General features: G+C 56.8%; 1 protein-coding gene across 1 annotated transcript in view; it reads right to left on the bottom strand.

The window, feature by feature from the left end:
* The window catches only part of RIN3 (Ras and Rab interactor 3), a 123266-nt gene that overhangs the window by 9676 nt on the left and 89065 nt on the right, over positions 1-24525 (bottom strand). The window contains exons 6-8 of the mRNA XM_044774237.2: positions 19757-21325; positions 17513-17821; positions 1247-1378 (exon numbers count right to left, since the gene is read on the bottom strand). Coding sequence (XP_044630172.2) covers positions 1247-1378; positions 17513-17821; positions 19757-21325 — 2010 coding nt within the window. The remainder of the gene's footprint in view (positions 1-1246; positions 1379-17512; positions 17822-19756; positions 21326-24525) is intronic.

Below are 24525 nucleotides of genomic sequence, written 5' to 3'. Positions count from 1 at the left end.
GGTTGGATGGATGGATGGATGGATGGATGGATGGATGGATGGATGGTTGGGTGGATGGGTGGATGGATGGATGGATGGATGGATGGTTGGATGGATGGATGGTTGGATGGTTGGATGGATGGATGGATGGACGGATGGACAGATGCACTTGGCAGCAGATAAGCATTGCTGAAGAAAGCCTGGCTTCTACTGAACTCCTATACCCTCTGGAAGACAGGTTGTTCCAACTGCTGGAAAATTTTAAATAAAGAGGAGAAAAAACAGCTCCAGAGGTCCCAGGGCACAAGTGACAGTTATATGTGACAGAAAACATCATGGTTTTACACACTCCCCTGAGCTTTCAAGAACTCCCAGAAGCAGCCACATCAAACTGTCACCCCAGGGACTGCTAGCTGCTAAACATGCAAACAGATGCAAAGAGGGTTGGCTATCTCAAGAACCACAATGCCCAGAGGGGACACTCGGGGCCTGAGAGTGCTCCATCCTTCGAGGCTGATGTCTCAGAGGACAGTCTGGGGCTCCCTCAGAGCTGATCTCTGGGCTGGCTGCACCTCAGGGATCCTTGGTGGAGGGGTGGCGGAGGCTAAGTGGGTGGGAGGAAGTGGTAGGAAGGAGGAAAGAGGAAGGGAAACTGAGGGAGGCGTGGAGTAAACCACACCCCTGTCGTCATCACTGGGGAGTGCAGGGCCCCTTGCCCACAGCATCAACCTCCTCCCACGGACAGAGGACCTGGCCCAGGGCTGAGGGTCCCTAGGGCCACCCTTGTCTAAGAACTGACCATCATTCCCTTCCGTCCTTGAGCTCATGGGAAGGAGCTCAGACTCCTTCTCATGGACACTACCCGCCACTTCAGCCTGATCTTCTGTTACCAGCAACTGCTGTTCCCTCTGCGAAGAATGCCTTTCCCCCTTGTTTATCTGACTGGCTCCTATTTGTCCTTCAATGCTCAGCTCAGGCATCACCTCCTCCAGGAAGCCTTCCCTGACTGCACAGGGTGCTCCCATACCCTCTGTATTTCCCGCCATTCCAGCGTTTGTCAAGCAGCGTTGACATGGTCTCTTTAGTGGCCCAGCCCCCTCGCTAGTCTGTGAGCTCCCCCAGGACAGAGCCTGTGTCCCCAGGGCTCAGTGGAGTCTGGCATCCAGGAGGGGCTTATTCAGCTGCCCAAAGTGCCCCTGGCGTGGCTGAGTGGGGAGTGTGCGATGGGTCCGGGTGGTCTGGAGATGGGCCTGGGGCGGTGACTCACCCTCCCCCAGCTGCAGGGCCGGGTCCATGAGCTCCATCATGTACTCCACGTCGAGGAGCATCTCCGTGAGGTTGCTGCGCGCCAGCACATACATGAGCACGGGCAGGAAGTCGTCTGCCCCGTAGGGCTTCCCTGGGAGGAGGAACAAGGCAGAAGGTGGTGAGTGCGGGGCTCTCCTTGGGAGCAGCCCCCTGCCCAGGGGAAGGGGCCAGTGGTTTGCTGGACAGGGGCTGGTCACCCCTGAAAGAGGATCCTTCCTGTTTTCTCATGACTCCTGGGACGGGGCCTTCTCAGGGAGGCCTGAGACGCAATTGGGGTTCAGGAGGAAGGAACTGAGAAAGGTGCCCTCCGCTGGGGTGGGCGAGACGCAGCACCTTCCCCTTTCCCAGCTCTCCCCCTCAGTGCCCCTGGCTGCTGGCCTGACAGTCAGGTTCACATCACACTTATTCTTGGACCCGCCCAGAAGCAGCTGTCCGTCTGGGGAGGGTCCCTGACTCTTCTACTCACGCATCTCCCTCTCCACCAGCAAAACAGAAGCCCTCCCTCCGTCAGAGGCTACGGGGTCTGAAGTTCCGACATGCAACCTTCCTTCTTTGGGGTTAAGCCGTGCCTTTTCCCCAGGCTTTCTTTGAAAACATAAATACCTCTGCAAGTGCTCATGATACTACTGTTGTGGGAGAGGGTCAAGGGCTCAGAGCCTCTGACAGTCGCCGATGCCTTGCAGAGGAGAGGAGGGTGGAAGGTGGCTTCAGAGATGCCTCCCAGCTTTGGCTCTGGGCTGGCTCTGAAGACAGACCATTTGGCAACAGAAAAATCAAAGGTGGAACCTGGAGGGCAAGAATTCCGCCAGGGGCAGAAGCCGCCTGGAGTCCCTCGGGTGGCATCTTGGCGTGTCTCTGCGAGTACACAGGGGGAAGTGAAAGCTCGACTGGGCAGCTTTGCACGGTGGTGAATGGCCATGCTGGGTCCCCAACCCACCTTCTCGCCTCCCCTGACCACAGGGAGGCAGAGCTCAGACAGAGGTCTCCAGACCGAGCTGGAGGTCACCAGGCCTGGGTGTGGTCCCAGGAGGAAGCTGCCCTTTGTGTCTTGGGTGCAATTAACAATGAGCCCAAATATATGCCTGACAATTTACGGTTCTTTCAAAAAGTGTATTTCTCTTGACATGTTTTATAAAGGATTTAGCTGGCCATCAGGAAATACACATAATAAAACAGTAACATCTAAATAAAAATGTAAACATCAGGACAGATACAAATTACGGGATGAATTTACACCCTAGGAAAAATAAAAACACAAATAAACAAGAACCCACACAGCCGCTCCTTTAGCGCCTCAAATTTGGCTTTGAGTTTCCTGGTGGCCAAAGCAAAGAGGAAAACAGTCTTCTCATTGCTCATGAGAAGAAAACATACCTGTTTCTTGGGGGAACCAAATTATTCTTCTAACCCTAGGGCTAAATAAAATTTTCACATCTGGCTTCTCTTGGGGGATTGACTGGCAAGTTCCTACAGCACCCTTGGGGGTAAGTTTCATTTGGTGATTTTCATCTCACTGCCTGAAGATGCAGCTCAGGGCAAGCACTTCCAGGGGAGGAAAGCGAATTCCATAGTTTGTCCGTTCACATCTGTTCCTTATAACAATTATATAAAGTAGGTGTTGTTTTGCCCACCTTACTGAAGAAGAGACTAAGGTTCAGAGAGCTTAAGTGACTCCCTTGGCCACACATTCTGAAGTTATGAGAGGTACCATCATGAAGAGCTGGGCTTCTGGCCTCAGGCCTGGGTGCAAACTTCGGCTCTCCCCTTCACTGGCCGTGGACCCTGGGACGTTCCTTCCCTCCTCTAACCTCGGCAGAGAGGTTGGCGAATGAGGGTCCAGGGAGGTTAGGCGGTTAAACAAAATGATGGGGGTGGTCAGCACCACGTTGAGCCATATTGGGGCCTGAGGCAAAAGGAAAAATGTGTGCTCCTCTACATACGTATTGAAATATCCCCTCATATTTTTTTTTTTTGAGGAAGATTAGCCCTGAGCTAACATCTGCCGCCAATCCTCCTCTTTTTGCTGAGGAAGACTGGCCCTGAGCTAACATCCATGCCCATCTTCCTCTACTTTATATGTGGGACGCCTGGCACAGCATGGCTTGCCAAGCAGTGCCATGTCTGCACCTGGAATCCAAATTGGCGAAACCCTGGCCACCGAAGCAGAATGTGCAAACTTAACTGCTGCGCCACCAGGCCAGCCCCTCCTCTCATATTTTGAACCAAGTGGCAAAGTTAACCAGCACTCCACAATAAAAACCATGACTGCATGTAAACCCTGCGTTGCCAGTCTGCATGCCACCGTCAGCCCCCACAGACTCATGCGGGTCCAGGAACCACCAGCCAACAGCTGGAAATGACTGTTCCCATTGTACAATAAAGCAGGGTCATAAAACAGACGGCAGCCTGGACTTACTTAAAATGTTAATATTTTGCTCATCATAGGTTTTCTTTGCACTGTTTTATTTTTCAAAATACTGCATTAAAATATTACTCATCTCACCATTTGACCCAGCAATTCCACCCTCATACCCAAGAGAAATGAAAATACGTTCACATACAGGCTTGTGCACAAACGTGCACAGCAGCGTTATCCATAACAGCCAAAAGGTGGAAACGGCACAGATGTCCATCAGCAGGTGAACGGAGAGATGAAATGTGGTCTCTCCACACAGCAGAACACAATTTGGTGATAAAGAGGAACAAATGCTGATAAGTGCTGTGAGATCGATGAACCTTGAAACCACTAAGCTCGGTGAAAGAGGCCAGTCCCAAGACCCCATGTTGTACCCAGCGTAGGATTCCATTTACGTGAAACGTCCAGAATAAGCAAATCCGCAGAGACAGAAAGTAGACTAGTGGGTGCCAGGCACTTGGGGGAGGAGGGAACTGGGAGTGACTATTCATAGGTTCAGAGTTTCTTTCTTGTGTGTGTGAGGAAGATTGTCGCCGAGCTGACGTCTGTGCCAGTCTACCTCCATTTTATGCGGGACGCCACCACAGCGTGGCTTGATGAGTGATGCTAGCTCCGCACCTGGGATCCGAACCGGCAAACCCCGGGCTGCCGAAGTGGAGTGTACGAACTTAACCACTATGCCACCAGGCCGGCCCCTAAAATTTATCTTGATTACTGAGTTTTTGGCACCCCCTTACATTTTGCATCTGAGACAAGAACCTCATGCCCTCACCCAAGTCTGGCCCTGCAGACGGTGCTCAGGACAGCGGCTGGCACATAGCAAGTACTTGGTAAATGGCAGCTGTGATGAGCGGGCACTGGTGTGGGCCGTGCACACAGGAAGACAAAGAAATGAGTCAGAGCTGGCTCCTGCCCTCAGGATCCCCCCAGCCCAAGGCCAATGGCCATGCCAGGGACTGTGATCCCAGGGTCATGACCACCCTCCAAGGAGGGCCTCGTGTTCTTCGGCTGTTTGGCCTCCTTCTCACCCAGAATGAGTGCCCAAGACTACCGGCTGGTGCTCCTCCTCCCCCGTGATCCACTCTCTCTTTATTTTCATAGGAACGGAACTGACTTTCAGCTGGGATGTGGCCACCCGAAAGAAGGACTGCATTTCCCAGCTTCCCTTGCAGCTAGGTGCCGCCATATATCTAATTTTGGCCAATGGGATTTGAGGAGAAGTGATGCATTCAGCTTAAAGGGGAGGAGCGTGTGGCTGGAGAAAACCCTGGGGATGTGGAGCCACAAGAGGGAAGAAGCCTGGGCCTCTGAGGACCTCGCGGACACCAGCCTGCACTGGATCACGAGAGTGAAACAAATTCAGTTGTGTTGAAATCTTTCGAGGGGGAGGGGATTGTTAGCCACAGTCTAAGCTATATCCCAGCTCCTACAGAATATGAGCTACAAATCCCAGGGAAAGCACTCTCAGTTAGGGGTCAGAACAGCCAGGCACACATGCTCATTCATTCATTCATTCATTCATTCATGCCCTCACTGAGACCCCCTTACTACTGCCCTCTCCCTTAGGTCTGATTTTTCTGGGTTCCAGTGGGGCCCAGGAAGATGCAAGTAAAAGAAAGGGTGCAGAACAGCTTGGAAAAAAGGTGGGAGCTCAATGTTGACTTTAGCAGCCCCCCACCAGAGGCATTCTGTTCCCACTGCACATGCATGCACAGGCCGGTGCCCTCACAGGGGGCTGGGCCACACCCTGAGAGGCGCACACGTGCACTGCCCCAGCAGGCTCAGGGTGGACACGCGTGCCTCCACGTTTCCACTCATCCTCGTTTGGTTTTCTAGAGAACAGCGTGCCCTGTGGCCTGCCTTCCTGGCCGCACTCAGTTTCTACGTCTGCAAAATGGGTGCACTCAGTTTCTACGTCTGCAAAACCAGGCCTTTCAGGGTTTCGAGAAAATAAAATGAGAAGAATATGAAAGTGATTTGGAACCCATAAAGTGCTATGGAAAGAAATGTGAGCTATTACCGACATCTATGTTTTGCTTCCTCACGTGGCCTCAGTTTTTCCACCTGTAAAATGAATAGGGTGAAGGGCTTGGTAACACCCCACTGAACAGCAGAGTCAGACCCACAGCGAGTCCCAGCACGTTACTTACCAGCTGTGTGACCGTGGGCGAATTGCTTTACCTCTCTGAGCCTGCATTTCTAGTCATGTGTGAACTCACGCAGATAACACAGATGTCCTGTGAGATTCTGGTGAGAATTCTGTGAGATGATTGACATGGAGTGCTCTTGTCCCCCTCCCACGGAAACGCCCACCCAAGAGAACTTCCCTTCTTGGTCCAGCTCTGTGTTCCGAGGCTCTGATTCTCTGTTTCACGGTTCCTGTGCCCTCCCTGCGAAGAATTAGTCCGTTTTGGAGAAAGCCTTCCCATAAGCTTTGATGAGCCTGAGACGCAACTGAAGAATCCCCAGGGAAAGCTGATTCTGTGCTTGGAGTCGCTTCTCATCCTGATAATTTCATTATTAGAATCCTGGCACGGAGGAGAGTCTCTTCCCGATTTACGAGTTAGGGAACGAGGCCTGTCTGGCAGCAGGGATGTGAAACACAGTCCCGGGCCTTCTGGAATTCACCTGTAACTCACGCAGTGGTTCAGAGCTGATGGAATTTTTACTCTGCCTCCAAGAACATCCTTTTTTCTTGGTATTGTATTAATAACTCACCAAGGATACAATCAGGCAAGTTAATCTGCTTTCGAGCGGCGGTTCTCAGCCAGGGTGGTTTTGCCCTTCAGGGCCATTTGGCAATGTCTGGAGTCCTTTTTGGTTGTCACACAAGGGTGGTGTTGCTACTGGCATCCAGGCCAGGGATGCTGCTCAACATCCTTTGATGCACAGGGCGGCCCTCTGTAACAAAGAACTATTCAGCCCCAGTATCTGTAGGGCCAAGGTGAGAGACCCTGCTTGAGGGCTCACTGTCTCAGCCAGAGGGTCGGTCCAGCTCGGGCCCCAGCTTCGAGGACTTAGAGACGGGGAAGGAAGCACCCCGACTATGGCTCTGTGCCCCACAGGGAGGGACACTCCTTCAGCTTTTCTTCTCCCCATGCCTTCTCGAGAATCTTGGCCGACCCCTCAGGAGGGGCTCTGGGGCCCATGTCCTTGGTTCCCACCACCCCATGTTCAACCACCCACCGCAGGGGCCTCCTGCATCCCCACATCTGTCCCTCCACCTTCCCGTGAGCACATCCTCTCCATCTCCCCGGGACATGGGGCAGGGCAGAGCAAAGGCACGCAGGAAGTGGTGCTGGGTGACCGAATGAATGAGTGACGACGCTGAGCTCCCAGCAAGGCCTGGGACCCACTCAGAGGGACTTCTCTGGTGACCCCAGGAGTCCTTCCCCATCAGACATCAAGCCCAAGTGTGTTTCCTCTTTTCCTGGAAACCAGCTCTTGCCGGGACTGCCCCCTCTCTGCAGAAGCCCACTTTCCCCCAGACCCGAGATGCCAGGCCTGGGAGCCCCGCTCTTCCTCGGGGCTCTGTGTCCCCCGTGGCCAGTCAGGCAGAGCCCCAGGGGAGTCCTCCCCATGACAGCTTCTTTGCTGCCCCAGCCCTGCTCCCCTAAGCCCACCCTCCCGGCAGGGTTTCTGTCCTCTGATCCCCCGCATCCACTGACTCATCTCCTGCGTGTACAGCTCTGACCATGCTGTGTCTTCTCAAGAACCATCTGTGGCTCCCCACTGACTAGAGAACTTAAGTCCAGCTCTCTTACCCTGACTTTCAAGGCCTTCCACAGTGGGGCCCAGAGACACCTGTCCACCACGATTGACCCCACTCTCCTCCAGCCACACTGCCTAGTCGATGGCCTCAGAGTAGGTCACCTGCATTCCTGCCCTCGGTTTCTGCCACACACCCCTCTCCGGCAAGCCCTCCTCTGGCCTTCCACAGGCCTGATCCATCTCCCACGCAGCACCAACATTTATGCGACTCTTTAAAAATGTAAAGCGTATTTATAAACACTGCATCAATGAATTCCTAAAGCAACTCTGCGAGCTATAGCAGGTTCACTGCGCCCACTTTACAGGTGAGGAAAGTGAGTCCCAGAGAGGTCACGCTGCCTGCCTAAGGTCACGTGGCTAGGGGGCGGTGAACCAGGACTTGAATCCAGCTTTTTCTCACCCACAATCCCGTGTTCCTGCTACTTCAACACTCTTCCTTCAAGTTCTGTCTCCTCCGTGAAGCCCGCCTGGACGGTCCAGCTACTGGTGTTTACACTCTACTTTCCAACTTGAACCAACAGTCTGCCTCCAGCACTCACACACGTCATTCCACCGTGCCGAATCGTGCACTGACTCGACAGGCATTTTCACTCCTCTGTGCCTTTGCACACACAGTTCCTTCTGCCCGGGGCGCCCTCCCTACTTTTCCTTTACTGCCTTCTCCTTGTCCTCTCTCATAGCCTCGAGCACAGCTGGATGGTTCCTGCTCCAGCTCCTATAGGCCTGGACTATTTCAGAGCCTTTCCCTTTCCTCAGACTTGAGCTCCCTGAGAGCAGAGATGGAGGCTGTGTGAGCTTGGGGAAGACACTTAACCTCTCTGAGCCTGTGCCCCTGTCACTGCCTTTCGAGTCCCCAGCACAGAGCTTGGGATGTAGGACACTGACAGTGGACTGAACTGAGCCTACATGCGTTCCCACTAGGGCCACTCTGTCCTGCCCAGGGTGGGGGCCCTTGTCACGGATGCTAGGACTCGCTATGGGCCTTAGACAGTGGTGTGCTGGGAATGCTTAACAACTCGCTCTCCGAAGGAAAACAAAGCTCTGATTTGTGGTGTTGGCCAATTTCCATGGCATAAACATATCCACAGGGGCCGACTTTAAGCCACCAACGTGAACATGGAGTGGGGAAGAGACGCACACGATGAGCTCCCATGAGAAGTACGAGCTGATTTGGCACACCAGTGGCCTTGGATTCATCAAGTCCAACCTCACGGTGAGGAAACGGAGGCTCAGAGACGGGAGAAATTTGCTCCAAGCCCCACAGCTGGCCAGTAGTGGAGCTGGGACAAGCACCCGGGACTCTCCTCCCTGACGTGGGCGAGAAATGCACACACGGGCTCTCTGACCGGACAGCTACTTGTGGACAAACACAAGCTCCGAGCACTGTTTAAGGCACCAGCTCCCAGAGGACACCCTGGGACAGTTGGGGCTGCGTTCTCCCTTCTGTGGAGCCCTGAGACCATGGCTCAGGGCTCAGCCCGGCACACAGTGGGGCCTCAGGCAGCGCCACTGGGAAGCTGGGGCACAGATGCAAAATAATTCCCCTGTGATTGGAACATCTGTCTTGCATAGATCAGAGAAGATCACGTCCATCAGGCTGAGCCTCTGAAGCCCCGCTGGGCTGCAGCCTGCATTTCCTGGTGATTTCTGCTTTCTTTTTTGCCAAAATCCCATCTGTTTTCCATCTGTAGGTACTGGGGGATCCGATCACATTTTAAAGAGCTGGCTGGGGGCCTTATGCATGTTTCATCGGCTGGGAGATTCTGGAGAGGGAGAGCTCTGGTAAAAATGAGCTGAAGTGTGCTCACGTGGGTCACACAATCCACGAGGAGCACTGGGTCAGGAGGTCCCCAACTCTTCCACTTAAGTAGCTGCCTGACCTGGGCCACCCTCTCTGAGTCTCAGTCTTCTTATCTGAAAACTGGGATAATAATAAAATTCAGTCTGTTACGTAGGGCCGTTGTGAGCATCAAATGAGTGGCTGGACTAAAATATAAGGTTTCGTCCTCTAGGAAGCATTTCCTAAGAGAGGAGTTGGCACATTTTTTCTAGGGCCAGATAGTAAATATTTTTAGTTCCACTGGCCACATGATCTGTATCCCAACTATTCAACTCAGCTGTTGTAACAAATGCAGCCACAGACACTGTGTAGATGAATGGATGTGGCTGTTTCGATAAAACTTTATTTACAAAATCAGGTGGTAGGCCAGAGTTGGCCTGCAGGCTGTCGTTTGCAGATCCCTGGTCTAGAGGAAAGAGTCATCTTACCATCTTATCATAACTGCCCCTCCAAATTTGTTGACTGGACTCTTACTGAAAGCGGGTGGCTGATGCAACAATCCTGGGGCAGCACAAGGCCTATAACTGTTATCTGCTTTGGGTCTCACCCTTCTCACCAGGATTTCCACTTGAAGCACTTCCTTCCTCCAGAAAGTGTTAATTAAAGACGCCCACTCCCCACAGATTAGGTTCAGTGCCCTTATAACGGGTGTCCCTGGCCCTGTCATTGCAAAATGGAAAAACAAATATTATACGTTAACTCAGAGAGGCCTCCCAACCCAGAACGGAAAACTCCTTCACACTCCCCGGACCCATTACTCATCCTATTCTTCTACGATGGTTAGCTGGCCTAGTTCATCCTAGTAGCATGTTCCAGCATCTGATGATACAGTGTGGATTTCTGTTTCCTTGTCTATGGCCTGTCTTCCTCCACGAGAATGCAGGCTTTATGAGGGGAGGGGTTTTATTGTGCTCGCTGTGACATCCAACGCCTCAACAGAGTCTGGCCTGTACTAAGTGTTTAATAAACATATCTGCCAAATAAATGAACGGATATCCCCTACTGCACAACTGTCACTCATTTGATGCTCTGTTTTCCCACTTGGATGGTGAACATTCAAAACCAGGGACTAGGGGCTGGCTCCGTGGCTGAGTGGTTAAGTTCACGCGCTCCGCTGTGGCGGCCCAGGGTTCGGATCCTGGGCGCGGACATGGCACCGCTCGTCAGGCTACGTTGAGGCGGCGTCCCACATCCCACAACTAGAGGGACCTGCAACTAAGATATACGACTATGTACGGGGGGTTTGGGGAGATAAAGCAGAAAAAAAAAAGGAGAAGATTGGCAACAGTTGTTAGCTTAGGTACCAATCTTTAAAAAAAAAAAACAAAAAAAACAGGGACTAGGTTTTCCTGTTGCATCAGGAGATAATTGTCAATAACTGTTTGTTGAACTGTTGAATGAATGATTTGATAAAGGCAGGATGGCAGGAAGGAGGGAGCACCCAGAACAGGACCGAGGGAGCACCCAGAACAGGACCATTTACATTTACTTTTGCAGTGGAAGCCTCTGGTTAAGGGGTATTCCATACAGAACCTGGCTTCTCTGGTCTCTGTGTTGTGGGGGCAGCCGGGCCAGCCTCCCCCTGTGAGGCAGCCCCCAGCTAGGTCTGTGGCCCCCAGAGAGTTCCCTGGGAGCAGTTTGAAAACCCCTGGTCTGGTCTGAACTCCCAGCTGCACAACTGAGAGAGCTGGGGCCCGGGAGGAGGGGCGAGGGTTCGGAGGCCCTGCCGTCTGTGGCTGCCGTGACAGGAGGAGGCGACCCCCTCCCACTGACCTGCCTGGCGCTCCCTTGTGTGGTCGGCTGTGCTTTCTGCAGACGCTGCTCGAGTCTCAGTTCTGCTCTGAGCCACACCGCATCCCTGAGGAATCTCTCCAGCTCTCTGCTTCCTCTTTGGAGAGCTCCGCCCGCAAGCCAGCCAGCCACGCAGGCATGGGCTTCGAGCCTAAAGCCAAAAGTCCCAGCCCGGCCGGAGAAGGCGGGAGGCCGCCTGCGACTGAGGCCTGGCTTCTCTGAGCTCACCTGTGACCCAGGACGCCCTGCAGAGGCAGGAGAAGGCGGCGGGTCGGCACGGGACCTGGATCCGAGTCCCAGGTCCGCCACTGACCCGCTCAGGTGTGACCCTGGCGTGCTGCGCGTGGCCTCGCTGAGCCTCAGTTTCCTCGTGTAATGGGGAGAACCACAGCGTCCACACCTCGTGGGGTGGTTGTGAGGTTCAATGACAGGACAGATGGAAAGTGGTTAGCATGGCGCCTGCTGGGTTACTGGCACGTGAGGAATGTCAGACGTGGTTGTTATGAGTGACAGGAGGGTAACAGGTCTTGCAATCCTCAGAACGTAACACCTTAAAGGGCCCGAACCCCATTTCTATTGTGGGTGTGAAGCAAGCCTGTGCTTCACTTCTTCAGAGCGACGACGTTAGAGATGACGAGGGTTATCTGTTACAGTAGAAAGCGTTTCTCTAACTGATTACCTATTGACCTACCTATTTATATCTACTTCAAAAAGACGGGAAAGAAATCCACCAAGATACCAAACATTTTTTCAACAATAAACATTAGCGACTTTTGTCATCAGAAATCAGTTTAGACTTTTTTAATGTAGATTTTTTCTTTTTGAGGAAGATTGGCCCTGAGCTAACATCTGTTGCCAATCTTCCTCCTTGTTTTTTTTTTCCTCCCCAAAGCCCCAGTGCAGAGTTGTATGTTCTAATTGTAGGTCAGTCTAGTTCCTCTATGTGGGATGCCGTCACAGCGTGGCCTGATGAGCGGTGCCATGTCTGCGCTCAGGATCTAAACCGGCGAACCCCGGGCCCCAAAGCGGAGGCGTGCAGGAACTCAGCCATGGGGCCGGCCCCTAACATAGATGTTTAAAACCCACAGCCTCTCCTCCCTCTCTGTCCTCTCCACCTCCAGGCAATGTCACAGGCCTGGCACTCTGTGCCCCTGGGGTTTCCATCCAATTCGCTCCTCCCATCCAACCCGCAGCCTCTGCCTCCGTCTGAACCAACGGGAGAGTCCTAGCTGACGGAGTGGTCTTGGCCAGGGAGGTGGCTGGCGAGGGGCCTGAGGGACTCCAGGACTCTGGGGCCACCCCGTTGGCCACCACATCCAATCACCTGGCTGTTGGGCACCCTGACCCCCAGGGCCAGGAGCCAGGTTCCATTTCCTGAAGCGCAGTATCGGGGTTTTTACACAGACCACCGAAGGAACAGAAAAAGCTGCCTGTTGCCTTCACCGCCCTCTTGGATGTTTCCCACTCTTTATCTATGTTAAAAGAAGCTTCTTCATGTTCTTTTAGAAAGAACCCACATTCGCTCCTCCCTCCCACCCCCTCCCATCTCAAGGACGAGTTCTTGGGCTCGAACCTATTTCTCCCCAGCAGCAGGGCAGCCCTGAATGTCTGGTCTCAGATGTTGAAGAGGTGGGAATAAGCTGTTTGTCAAAGTAACAAGGAGCGATGATTCTAGAAGCTCTGACTGCTCTCACCAAGCCTCACGCAGAACCCAGTCTGCTCCTGGCTGCAGGATGGGGGCCAAGTTGATCTCCAGCCATTTGTCCCCGTGAGCTGCCCCCCACCCCGCCCTGCCTGACAGAGGCCCCTAAACCTGCTGCACAGGAAGAAGCACTTGATGGGGATTCAGGAGCCTTGGGGGCTGTTCCCAGGCTGGCGCTCGGGACAGCGATAAAAGCGCAGACTCTGGAGTGAGAACATTCTAGGTTTGAAGGCTGGCTCATCGGTATCAAGGTCACAAGTAGCAACTACCTTTCTGGATAAGATGGCCAGTTAACTCAGGCCTTTTCCCACTGCTCCAGCAGGTCCTGGCGGCAGCAGGCCTTACGTATCCTTGTCTCAGTGGGCCACGCGGGTACCACCAGTCACTATCGCCAGCAATGGGTGGAGCTTCCTTCCCGGAGAGGAGGGGGCTGGGGCAGGTGGGTGGGAGGGAAGGGTCAGTGGTGGTGGCAGGCAGGACCCAGGCTGGAGTTCTGCCCTCTGTGGGGTCACCAACAGCTCCCAGGGCTTCCATGCGTGGCCTCTGGTCTGCGGACCACACTTTGAGTAGCAAGCCGCTGGAAGCATCCGGCAGGAGGGAGGTGTGGGCTGAATGCCCGGGGCGGAGGGCCTGGTCCTCAGATGCTGAACGTCAAAGTCAGAAGAGAATTTAGGAGCCAGTCTGGCTGAAAAGGCATAAGCTCCATCTAATCAGGAGGAAGCATCTGGCAAACACAAAATGAGGAACTTCTGTTAAAAAGAAAAAAAAAGGTGGGGGGTGGGGAGGCAAACCTGTATTCCCTAAAAATACCAGGGTCATAAAAGACAAAGAAAGGCTGTGGGAATGTTCCAGATTAAACACAACCCCTGCCCCTTGATGGATCCCGAACTGGAGGAGGAAACACTAGAAAGGACCTTATAAGGTCAAGCGACCACCTGGAGGACGGATGGCGGGTGAGATAAAAATATTGTCAGAGAAAGCAACTGGGATAAGAGATGAATAAGCCACCGAGGGGAGGTGGATGTGCCCATGGTGATGCACTATTTCTAGTCTTGAAGTTCTTGAAGTCTGCAATTATTTCCAAATGACAGGTTTTAAAAAGCCCCTCAAATTTAGCAGCAGAACTGTTCATTTCAAACAGAATCCCACATGGAACCCTGCGTGTACACCAGGGACCAGCAGGTTGTCCGGTGGAGCCAGCATGGGGCCCAGCCTGCCCCGTGTCCCTCTAGGGGCCCGGCAGTGCCTCCTGGAGCCCAGCCTGGAGACCACGGAGGGGTTCAGCTTCTGTGTTTGGGGACCGCGGTGCAGAGGTAGCCATGTCTGCCTCCGGACATCTCCTGGACACCTGCACACATATTGGGTCGCATCTGATCCTCGCGACAGCCCTGAGAGAGGCATTCCCAGCCCCGTTTCATCAGTGGGAAGATCGGGGCCCTGGAAGATCAGTAACTTCTCAGGGTCTGCTCCACCCTAGTGTTTTCTGTGTGCTCGCCCGCCCCCTGCACCGAAGCTGGGTTCAAACCAGGTCCACGAATTAACCCCAAAGCCCGTGCTCTTCCCAGCCAAGCCTGCTTCCTCCCAGGTGAACAAGCCAAGGCTCCGAGTCGGGCAGCCGCGGTCTGCTAAGGGCAGAGGTGAGACTGGGAGCCACTGAACTCAGAGTCCAGTGCTCACCCAGCAACGGGGAGAACACGCTGTCCGTTCCCTGATGAGAAACCCGCCTGTTCCTGGCAGGGACTCTTCACTGGGAACCCTGACTCCGGGCTGGATTTCTGGGCTCAGAGTCTCTGCCGGGCGCTGGCTTCGGAATCAGCGGAGATTCCAGCCTCCCATCTGCTGGCGACAGGGAAACCATGAGCACCGCTCCCGCTCCGTTCTTTCCCAGGCTGCCCCCGGCACGCCCTCTCTAGCAACTGCCTCTCTTTCCTTTCCTTCTCCCTCACAATGAGCCATTGCCTCCCCTGTTTCCTGCTGTCTGCTAAGTTCTTAGTAAGCAAATTCATCGTCAGCAAAAATCACTGTTTGAAGTCACTGCCTGGAGAGGGGGCGTTTAAAAGAATTCCAGGAGCCCAAGGCTCTGAGTCAACCAGGACTCGCCGAGGATGGCACAGCCCTCTGAGGCCCAAGGCCGTCTTGTGACAACGACTCCAGGTCCGCCCTCACCCTGAGCACCGGCACGACCCAGGGAGACACGAGTCCCCACATCAGAGGTTCAGACGGGGTCAGATGGGGAGGTAACTGTCCTGACAGAGCCCTGGCCTCTGGGATAGATGCAAATTGCAGCCTCAGCTGAATCTCACAACAGCCCTGCAAGGGGGTCTGGTTGTGCCCATTTAACACGGGGGAAACTGAGGCTCAGACACCTAAGTGGCCTGAAGACAGCCACACAGCTGGGAAGGAAAGCCAGACCTGCCTCTTCCATGTTCCTCCAACGGCGCAGGCCGGCCTGCCTGGCCTCCCTGAGGCTGCTCCCAGCCTGGTCCTGACGGTCTCTGCCTCCCTTCCGGCAGCTTTCCCCCCCACACCAGGCAGGACCCCCCGCCCGCCTCAATCCCCGGCTGCTGCAGCTCTGAGGCTGCCTCGCTCTGAGAAGGTTCCTGGCTTGTTCCCGGCAGCCCTTTGCCACGCCACGATGGGATCTCCAGCTTCACGTCGCTGCTGCGAGGCAAGCCGGCCACTCTCCCGGGATCCACACCGCGGGCTGACCGTGTCCAACTCTGAGGGCTCCACGTCCTGCGGGCTGTGCGCCGACCCACCGTGCTCCCCTGGGGACCCTCAGGAGGTTCCCATTGGTGGAGCCACGTGCTGGCCGTTCTGGGGCCCGGACGGCACAGGTCACCCAGCCTCTGACTCTCACGCTCACCCCACGAAACCCTCCACTTAACGTCTCATCTCCACGACAGCACCCTCTCTTCCAATAACCTTCCCAACGTGACGATAACGTGTCCCGTGTGGTTCTGACTCGGCGTGGGGATCTGCTCACGGGGATCAATATTCATCCTAACCAAGGGCTGTAGGACACAAGTCACTTTAATCCAAAAGAGGGAGCCCGACCTGGAGTTGTGGCCTGTTCCAGGCCTGTGAGGGGACAGCGACCTTGCACCGTCCCCCAGTCACACACTGACCACTGCTTTCTGTTGGCCCATGGCCATACTGGCCCACACTTCCACAAAGAGACGCAGAGAATTCCTCCCCTAAAGCAGCCACCATTGGCTGAGACTGCGAGGTGCTGTGCATTGAGGGGGACATGTTTTTCTCTAATATTCACAACAAGGGACCGAGTGTGGCTTCTGTACCATGAGAGGTCTTGCTTTTCCCTCTTTGTAAAGCAGCTTCTTCAAGTGAAGAAGCTGGGCCTCAAGGGGTTAAGTAAATCCTTCAAGGTCACACAGGTACTAAGTGACAGACAAGGAGTTTCAATCCAGGTCTATGTGGCTACTGAGGTAACAATCCTTCCAGTCTCCATTACCATGACCGTCATGTACAGTTACAGAGGTTGCTCACTGCACAAGAGTGGCCAGCTGAAGGAGCGGCGGATGAAACGCAGCCAGCGTTCTGTTCACTAAGGTCTGTGCCATGGTGCAGGATGGCTGCTCTTGTCTGCTTGGAGGAATGCTGTGGTAAATGGATTATAAATGGTCCGCATGATGCCCTTCCCTATGTCTGTGCTCATTGCAACGTGACTTTGAGGCTCTTCCGATCAAGAAGGGAAGTCTAGCTCCCCATCCCTCGAATCTGGCCTGGTCTTGTGACTAAACAAGCCAGTGATGTATGTCACAGTGGCTTTGTGCCAGTTCGAGCCCAGGCCCTGAGTGGCCCTGCAGGCTGCACATACCCTCTCGGGCCCCAATGATGCCACAGGCAGGAGCGTGGGGTCACCTGCCGGAGAATGAGACACATATGGCCCAGTCACCCCCATTGCAGACCAGTCAGCTGCCAGTCAACCGCCCAGCACGTGGCAAGGCCATCCCAGACCAGCCAGCCTGCACATGCCCCCTCTGACCACAGGCTCCGAGCCGGTTCGGCCACGTGCAGGCCTGGCTGGGCAGCCCAGCGTGACTGCCGGGGAGCAATTGTGACCACCCGTGGAGTTAGGCAGCTGTGAGGGGCTGAGCGCGTCCCTCTGTGGTCACAGGTTGACACCCTCACCCTCAGTGCCTCGGAAGGTGACTGCATTTGGAAATGGGGTCATCGCAGATGTAACTAGATAAGATGAGGTCAGACTGGAGCGGGGTGGCCCCTAATCTGATATGACTGGTGTCCTTATAAACAGGGGACACCTGGACCCAGACACACCACCAGAAGCTGGGAGAGGGGCCTGCAAGCCGTTCTTCGGCGAGCGTTCGAGGGAGCATGGCCCTGCTGGCCCTGTGGTCTCCAGCTTCTGGTCCCCAGAACCGTGAGACACATTCCGGTTAAGCTGCCCAGTCTGTGTACTTTGTCACAGCACCCTAGGACACAGTGCTTTTTCCTGATTCGCACAAAGGCGCAGTCTGGGGGGGCTTCCTCGCCCGAACACGGCCAATCGCAGCCCCCATGCTGGTCCCCAGGGACCCCTGAGAGGTGCCGGGAACCCCACTCCCACCTCGCCTGGTCCTGCCCCACAGGCCTCTGAATCAGTGCTTCCAAGAGCTCTGGCGTCCTGGGTAGGAGGGGTCACAGACCCCATGGCCCCGCCCCGCCCCGCCCCGCAGCTCCCTACCTGGGTTGCCAGTGGCCATGGAGTCGTAGATGAGCTTACAGGTCTTCAGCAGGATGGAGATCTTCTTCTCAGGTGAGTAGGCCTTGTGCATGCTGGCGAACTTCTGCAGGATCTTCTCCATGGTGGGCACCTCGGGCACGCTGGTGGTCACGCCCAGGTCGGTGGTGGTGGTGGCCAGGATCACCAGCTGGTTCTCCTTGAGCTGCTGCAGCGAGCCGTCCTTGCTGTGGATCTCGTGCAGGCACGAGTTGATGGCCTCCTTCAGGGGCTTCAAGACACACTTGCACAGGGCCGACTCCACAATCGCTTCTGCAGGTGGGCAAGGGCGGGGGCGAGGGGTGAGGAAACGAGCGGCAAGGAGGCTGCCCCCAGGCCTTGCTGCCCAACAGTGTGGCCATCCCCGTCCCCTGGTCCCCAGGAGGACACACTCACAGCCCCGGCAGTTACAGTCCATAGTTACGACACATGAGACACTGTAGCATATTCACAGTGCAAAGATCCTGCAAAGAAGACACAGGCGCAGAAGCCCTCCAGGACTGACACATTGTATCCCACTGCTTTTCACAGGGCCTGGCACAGAGGAAACTCTCAGAGGGCCACCTGACAGTATGCAACTTCAAAGGGCACTATTCACATTGGAGTTGTGCAGTGTACAACCTGAGCACCTGTACACAGAGGGCCTGGGTACCCAGTGAATGTTTGATGGAATTATTCTTGATGTCTCTCTTTCAATTCCTAAATCCACTTGACCCTATTCTCAAGAATACAGTAAATCAGAACCTGACTTCTCACCCTTCCAGGCTACCACCTTGCCCTAGGCTGCCATCATCTCTTGCCTGAGGTATGTTAGTTGCTGCTTGCCTTGGCCCTGTATAGTCCATTCTCGGCACAGCCAGTGTAATCCTCTTGTGGCGTGTCTGATCGTGACATTCCTCAGCTCAGAACCTTCCTGTGGCTCCCATCTCATGCACAGTAGAAGCCAGAGACTTCCCTGTGGCCACAAGGCCCTCCATGACCTGGTCCTACAGCCTCTCACTCATCATCTCGCTTGCTTCCTCATACTCATGCTGCTCCAGCCAGCTGGCCTCCTTGATGCTCCGCCAACCCGCCAGGCCTGCTCCTGCCGCAGGGCCTTTGCACCTGTTACTCCCTTTGCCTGGAGAAGTCACTCTACAGCTGTGCACACGGCTGATTCCTTCACTGTCCACATGTCATCTTATCCAAGAGGCATCTTGATCATCTAGCGGAAAGGGAGTCGGTCAGCTCTGATCTCGCAGCAACTCTGCAGCATACCCACCATTACCCGCCTTCTACAGACGGACCAACTGAGGCTCTGACGGCGTGGATCACACAGCCAGCTCTGGGCTGAACAAGGATTTGGACCCATGTCTACCTGACACCACGGCCATGCTTAGAGAGACAGCAGGGAATTATTCTCGGGAAGTCTTTTTGGCATGACACCATCCCCAGGAGGAGGGTTTCGGCCACCGGCCCAGCTCCGGGAGCTCCCAAATCCTGCCCCCATGGGGGGACACTGAGCTGCCAGTCCCCGGGGCTGGGGAGGGGCTCAGGCCCCGTGGCTGAGTCTCAGCTGAGGCCCCAGTAACCTTTCCCTGTGGCCACGCAGGCCTGGCACTGGCCCGCGGCTGGGTTTGGGGCCGGGCCTGGCGGTCCCGGGTCCTCATCCTGCCACCTCCTTCTTCCCCGCTGCTTCTCCAGCCTCTTCGGCAGGGGACCACGTGACTGCCTTGCTCCCCTCGCCCCACTCCTGCCCATCCTCCCAGGCCCGCCCCCCGACCCCGCTGCCCTCAGAGTCCCTGCAGTGGAGGAGCGGTGACCTGGAGGCAGGGACCGTGTGGTCAGCTCCTGCAATGCCCCAGCTCCGGGGTGACCCTGGCCCAGCCCTCTCCCCTTCCGGGGCCTGTTTCCTCCCGTGCAGCCCCTGCCCTCCAGGGTCCCGGCCCCTCCGAGAGCCGCTAGACCCGCTGCAGAGACTCACTGGCCCTCAGTAGCCACACGTGTCTGCACCTCTTTGGGCCTCTCACTGCTCCCGGGACTTGTCTCCCCGACAAAACCGGGGGCATCCTGAGAGCAGGTCCTGCCCAGCCTCCTACGGGCTTGAGCATCTCCCACCGGGAGAACCAGGCGCACGGCCCAGCTGCCCAGCGGTTAGCTCGTGGAGAAGGCGGATTGCCTGCCCTTAGCCCTCCCTCCCGCGCGCTCCCCGCCCTGCCCGGGACTGACCCAGCTCCTCCTCCGAGTGCAGGACGGGGTCCACCAGGGCCTTGAGCTCGGTGCTCTGCAGCAGGTAGCTCTTGAGCTGGGTCATCATGGTGCGGATCTCCTGCAGCATCTCGGTGCTGGAGGTCTGGCGCGCCATCATCTCCAGGCTGTACACGTGGTAGTCCTGCACCAGGTTGCCGAAGTACGAGGCCTTGTCCTGGGCCAGCTCCACCACCCTCTTGTAGAGCTTGCGGTTGGTGGAGAGGAAGGCGTGGAAGACGCTGCTGAAGCTCGCGAAGCTCAGGCGGTGGCGGGCCTTGCCCAGGATCATCGACGACTTCTTCTTCAGGCTGGGGCTGCTGAACTGCTCCAGCTCCTCCTCTGTGCTGCTGGTCGAGTAGGAGTCCTGGTCAGTGGCCGAGGTCGACATTCCCAAACTGTCCGAGAGGGAGGCCAGGGAGCCCTTGAACTCGGGCGTGCTCTGGGGTCGGGCGGGGGCCCGGCCGTGTGGCCTCTGAGCCCCGGCTTGGGAGGCAGGGCCATGGCCCTCCCTGGGGGGCCCCGATGTGGCTTTCTCAGGCGCCGTCTCCTCCGTGGGGAGCTCGGCTCTCTCCGAGGGACTGGAGAGGGCTGAGGCCAGCTGCCGGGACACCCGTTTCTTCCTGGGGGGTGGGACTGGGGGCTGCCGGATCTTCGTCGGCAGCTCTGGCAGGCTGCCCGGCTCGCTGGCCGCTGCTTCCTGGCCTTGCCCCGTGGTCCTCGGAGGCCTGTCCTCAGGACTGTCTGAGGTCCCTTGGGGGGGCAGGCTGAGCTGAGACGTCCTGGAAAGACCTAGCTGGTCGCCCTCTGCCGCCATCCCCCTGGCCGCCATCCCCACGTCCTGGTCCTGCAGGGAGGTCTTCTCAGGGATGCGGCGTCTGGGGGGAGCAGCTGGGAGGCTCTTCTTCACCGGCAGTGGAGGGCTGGGGGCCTGCTGCAAGGGGCTGGGGGCTGTGCCTGGCTTCATCTCTTCCTCTCTGAGGGAGCCGAGGCCCGTGGAGGGGCGTGGGAGCCTCTCGCAGGCTGTCATGGGTGGCTGGCTGGGATGGTCTGGGGGGCCTGGGGCCTGGGGTGTGAGGTGAGGGGCGGATGCTGGGGGTGTGGGAGGAAGGGCCTCTGAAGGTGGGGGAGCAGCCGCCACTGGGAGAGAACTGGGTAAAGGACAGGCCTGAGCAGGAGCTGGGGGCGCAGGAGGCCGGGCCGGGCCAGGGGGAGGGAGAGGGGGCATCGGGGGAGGGGGCGCTGGGCGGCGAGGGGCCCACCTGGCGGTGGGTGAGGTAGCATCAGAGGTGGGAGGTGAGGGGTGCGAGGGACAGCTTCCAGGGGGCGGCTGGTCGGCGGGCGGGGCACTGCCGCAGTCTTCGATGAAGATGGGGCTCACGAACCACAGGCGGTCGTTTCCTGCGGACAGCTTGATCTCGCACGCACAGTTTTCGCGATGGGAGGCCGACCGGAGGCTGGAGGCGGGGGGCGCTCCGGGCGCCGGGTCTCTTGAGGGCTTCCCTGGGCTCCCCCCTCCTCTTGGGGGGTTCAGCGAGGAGCCCCAGAAGCCTGTGGAGAAAGAGGGGCAGAGGCAGTCAGCCCCGGGCTCGGGGTGGGGGGCGCTGGTGGCAGAGCTGGACGGGGGGCCTGGCCGGTGCTCACTCTGCTGGGCCCAGGAGGGTTGTTTTTCCCTCTCAGACTGTTTTAAACCCAGCCCACCACTTCCTGCCTCGAGAGGGGAAGCCCCAGGCCAACCTCCGTGGCAGTGCTGGGGTGGGGCGGGGACGGCGGGCCTGGCACCCTCGGCTTCAGTTCTGTCCCCTGGCATGTGAGAGCCCACATGGAGCACCCATGACGCCAAGTGCAGGCACGTGTGGCAATGGAGGGACCGAAGGCCCCGAGTGCCCGCAGCTGACATGCTGGGTGCTCTGGGCTAGGCCACCCGACCTCTCTAGGCCTCAGTCTAGTCATCTCTAGAATGGGGTCCCGACAGGAAAAATGCTTCGGGCCTGTCTCGGCCACCACAGTGGCTGGATGCAGGAAGGAAGAACCTATGGATTGTGGCCCGTGAGCTCAGACCTGACCCTCTGGGTGGGGAACCCCTGGCCACTGCAAAATGATTCTGCCTCTGGTCAAGCTCCATGTTGAAACAGGAAGCCGCCCCAGGCCCAGCGGGTGTGTGCTGGGGGGGTGGCTCAGAAACGGGGACTCCTGCACTGCCGAGCTAAGTCTCAGCACAGGTCTGTCTACCGACCCAGGCCTCGCGGACTCGGCCCGTGGCCGCCGCGCCCCCAGCAGGCCCATCCCCATCCAGGCACCGCAGGTCACGCCAGGCTTGTTCTGGGTAAGGGGCATGGACATCCAAACTAAAGGACACGGGGGGCTGAGCAGCTCAGGAGTTCTGGACCTCTGGGTACCTAGCCCTACGGGGAAGCTGACGGAAGCTCAGGACCCTCCACAAAGGGCACCACATTTTGAGAACAATGTCAGTCGGCTGGCAGGCCACGCTGAGCTCGCTCCAGCAGCTCGTCCAGGAGAGGAACATGGAGCCCATGGCGACTTCACCCTGTTAATTTGGGGCTCAATAGCGCAGGATTCCTTGTTGTGGGGGGGCCAGGCCTCCAGCCTCTCACCAGGAGCTCCTCACTTCTGAGAGGGACCCATCCGGAAGAAAACCACCAAAAATCACATCGCAGACAGAAACAGGAGCAGGCCCGCACTGAGTCCTGCTGTGGGCTGCTTGCTCTACGTGGGTCAGCTCACTGACCCCTGACCCCCTCTGGTGTATTTCCTAACACTGTCCCTGTGTCACAGATGAAGAAGAGCTGGGGAGGTTAGAGAACTTGCCCAAGGTCACAGGCTGGCACTGAAGGAGCTGGACTGGCACCAGCTCAGGCTGGATCTCCAGCCTGCATGCTCAGCGGCCGTGTTGTGCCTTCCTTCGTAGGAAATTGCGACACTTCCCATCTCGGTTGCTCTCCTGGCGTAGGTGGGGGGCAGGGCGGTGTGCAGCCCAGAACTGGGGATGTGCTAAGACAACAGACTCTTGACACTGCAAGAAAGGGGCTGGCACAAGATGGCCGAGGGCCACGTGTGCACCGCCTGCCCCGAGGGATGGGCATGCTGGGCATGTGGGCGTTCGACACCTTGCTGGCCGGGGGGTCGCAAACCCAATCAAAGAGAGCAGGGTGTAACCCCAGGACGATGGGGCTGCTGAGAAACGACGGAAAGCGAGCCGTGTGCATGCCCTCTGCGGTGGGGCCATGACTGGGGAGGAAAGCCAGGTCGTGGTTCGGCCCTGTCCTCAGCAGAGACCCGGGTCTGCAGCCTGAGTGCTGTGGCCAGTTGTCCCCACAACAATGAGGATGACAAATTGCCCGGTGACTCTGCAATGTGTAGCTCTGTGCACAGCACAGCCACTAGCTGAGGACACGGCGGGCCAGGCGGGAGGGGGAGTCTCCAGGCTCCCATGACCCGGCAAGCTGTTCTTCGTGGCTGCCTGGGCCCTGGGCTTTCTTGGGCAGCCACTGACCCCTCCGTGACTGGTCCACTCTCTCTCTTTGCATCCGGCGCACAGATTTCTGGCCCCGGGAGCGAGCATTTGAAGCATGTGCCCCCTCTACAAAGGCCCAATAAACTTGTCTCCTTGGCAGTTTTCCTAGCAAGGAGCAGCAGGCAGCCAGTCTGACTCAAAGGGGAACTGGGCAGCAGCCTCACGTGTGAGCTGAGGGTCCCAGCTCACCTCCTAGTTCCCATAAGCCCCTCCCTTTGGGTGAAGGTGGAGGTCAGGGGGCAGACGATATACAGAACTGCCCGCCCATGCCTGGACATGCCTCCCCTTATTGCTCCCCTAGATCATGGCCACAGCCTGTCTCCATCCCACCTCCCCGCAAGTCCATTCTCCTCTTTGTGGCACTGTGCCGGGCCTGTCCTAGGCCCTTGGCTGCTATCTGCTCAGAATCACCTCCAGCTGTGGCATGTGGCCTTGCACATCTTTCCAGAGTCACCTACTGAGTCTTCAGCTCACTCTCTCTGCCTCTCACTTCTTCCTGAACACGCCATGGGCTGCCCCACCTTCAGGTCTTGGCTAATGCTGTTCCCTCTGCTTAGAATGCCTGTCCCACCCTTTCCACCAGGCAAACTCTCATTCATCCTTCAAGACTCAGGTCAAAGGTGGCTTGTTTGGAGGAGCTGTCCTGACACATCCAGGCCTCACTTACTCTCCTCTTGCTCCTCCGGCTCTGGGGCACGCTCTGACCGGAGTGGCCGTCCTTGGACCGCACTTCTCTGGTTTTGTCTTGCCCCGCTCCACCCCCCCCAACTGGCTCTGAGCTTCCAGAGGAGGAGCTCACCCGAGCGGGTCAGAGTGGAGAGGCAGGGGTTCGGTGGGGTGGGACACAGCGAAGCTCAGTTTGATGGCAACGTGGGGATGACCTGAATCACGAGAGGATGTCTAAAGACAAGAGAATGAGGAGGAGGCAAAAAGGAGGGCCGAGGAACTCCACGAGCAGATGGACCACGAGCTGGACAGCCTGCCTCAGGAGCAGGGTGGGTCCATCACGTGCAGAAAGAGAGAACACATTTTCCATCGCTCGGATCTGGATTCTGGCGGGAGTGGAGCAGACCTGGGGTTCAGAGAAATGGGCCCCGGGCCTGGGTGACCAGGAACTGCTCCCCTGCCCACAAGACGGGCCTGGACGTTGCACCCAGGCAGGGCAGAGGCCTCCAAGCCAATGCCACTCTGAAGGGTGGGGGAAGCTGGGACCTGC

Source organism: Equus asinus, chromosome 7, assembly GCF_041296235.1.
Source record: "Equus asinus isolate D_3611 breed Donkey chromosome 7, EquAss-T2T_v2, whole genome shotgun sequence".
Classification (NCBI taxonomy): domain Eukaryota; kingdom Metazoa; phylum Chordata; class Mammalia; order Perissodactyla; family Equidae; genus Equus; species Equus asinus.
This window is presented reverse-complemented; position numbering and strand designations above follow the sequence as displayed.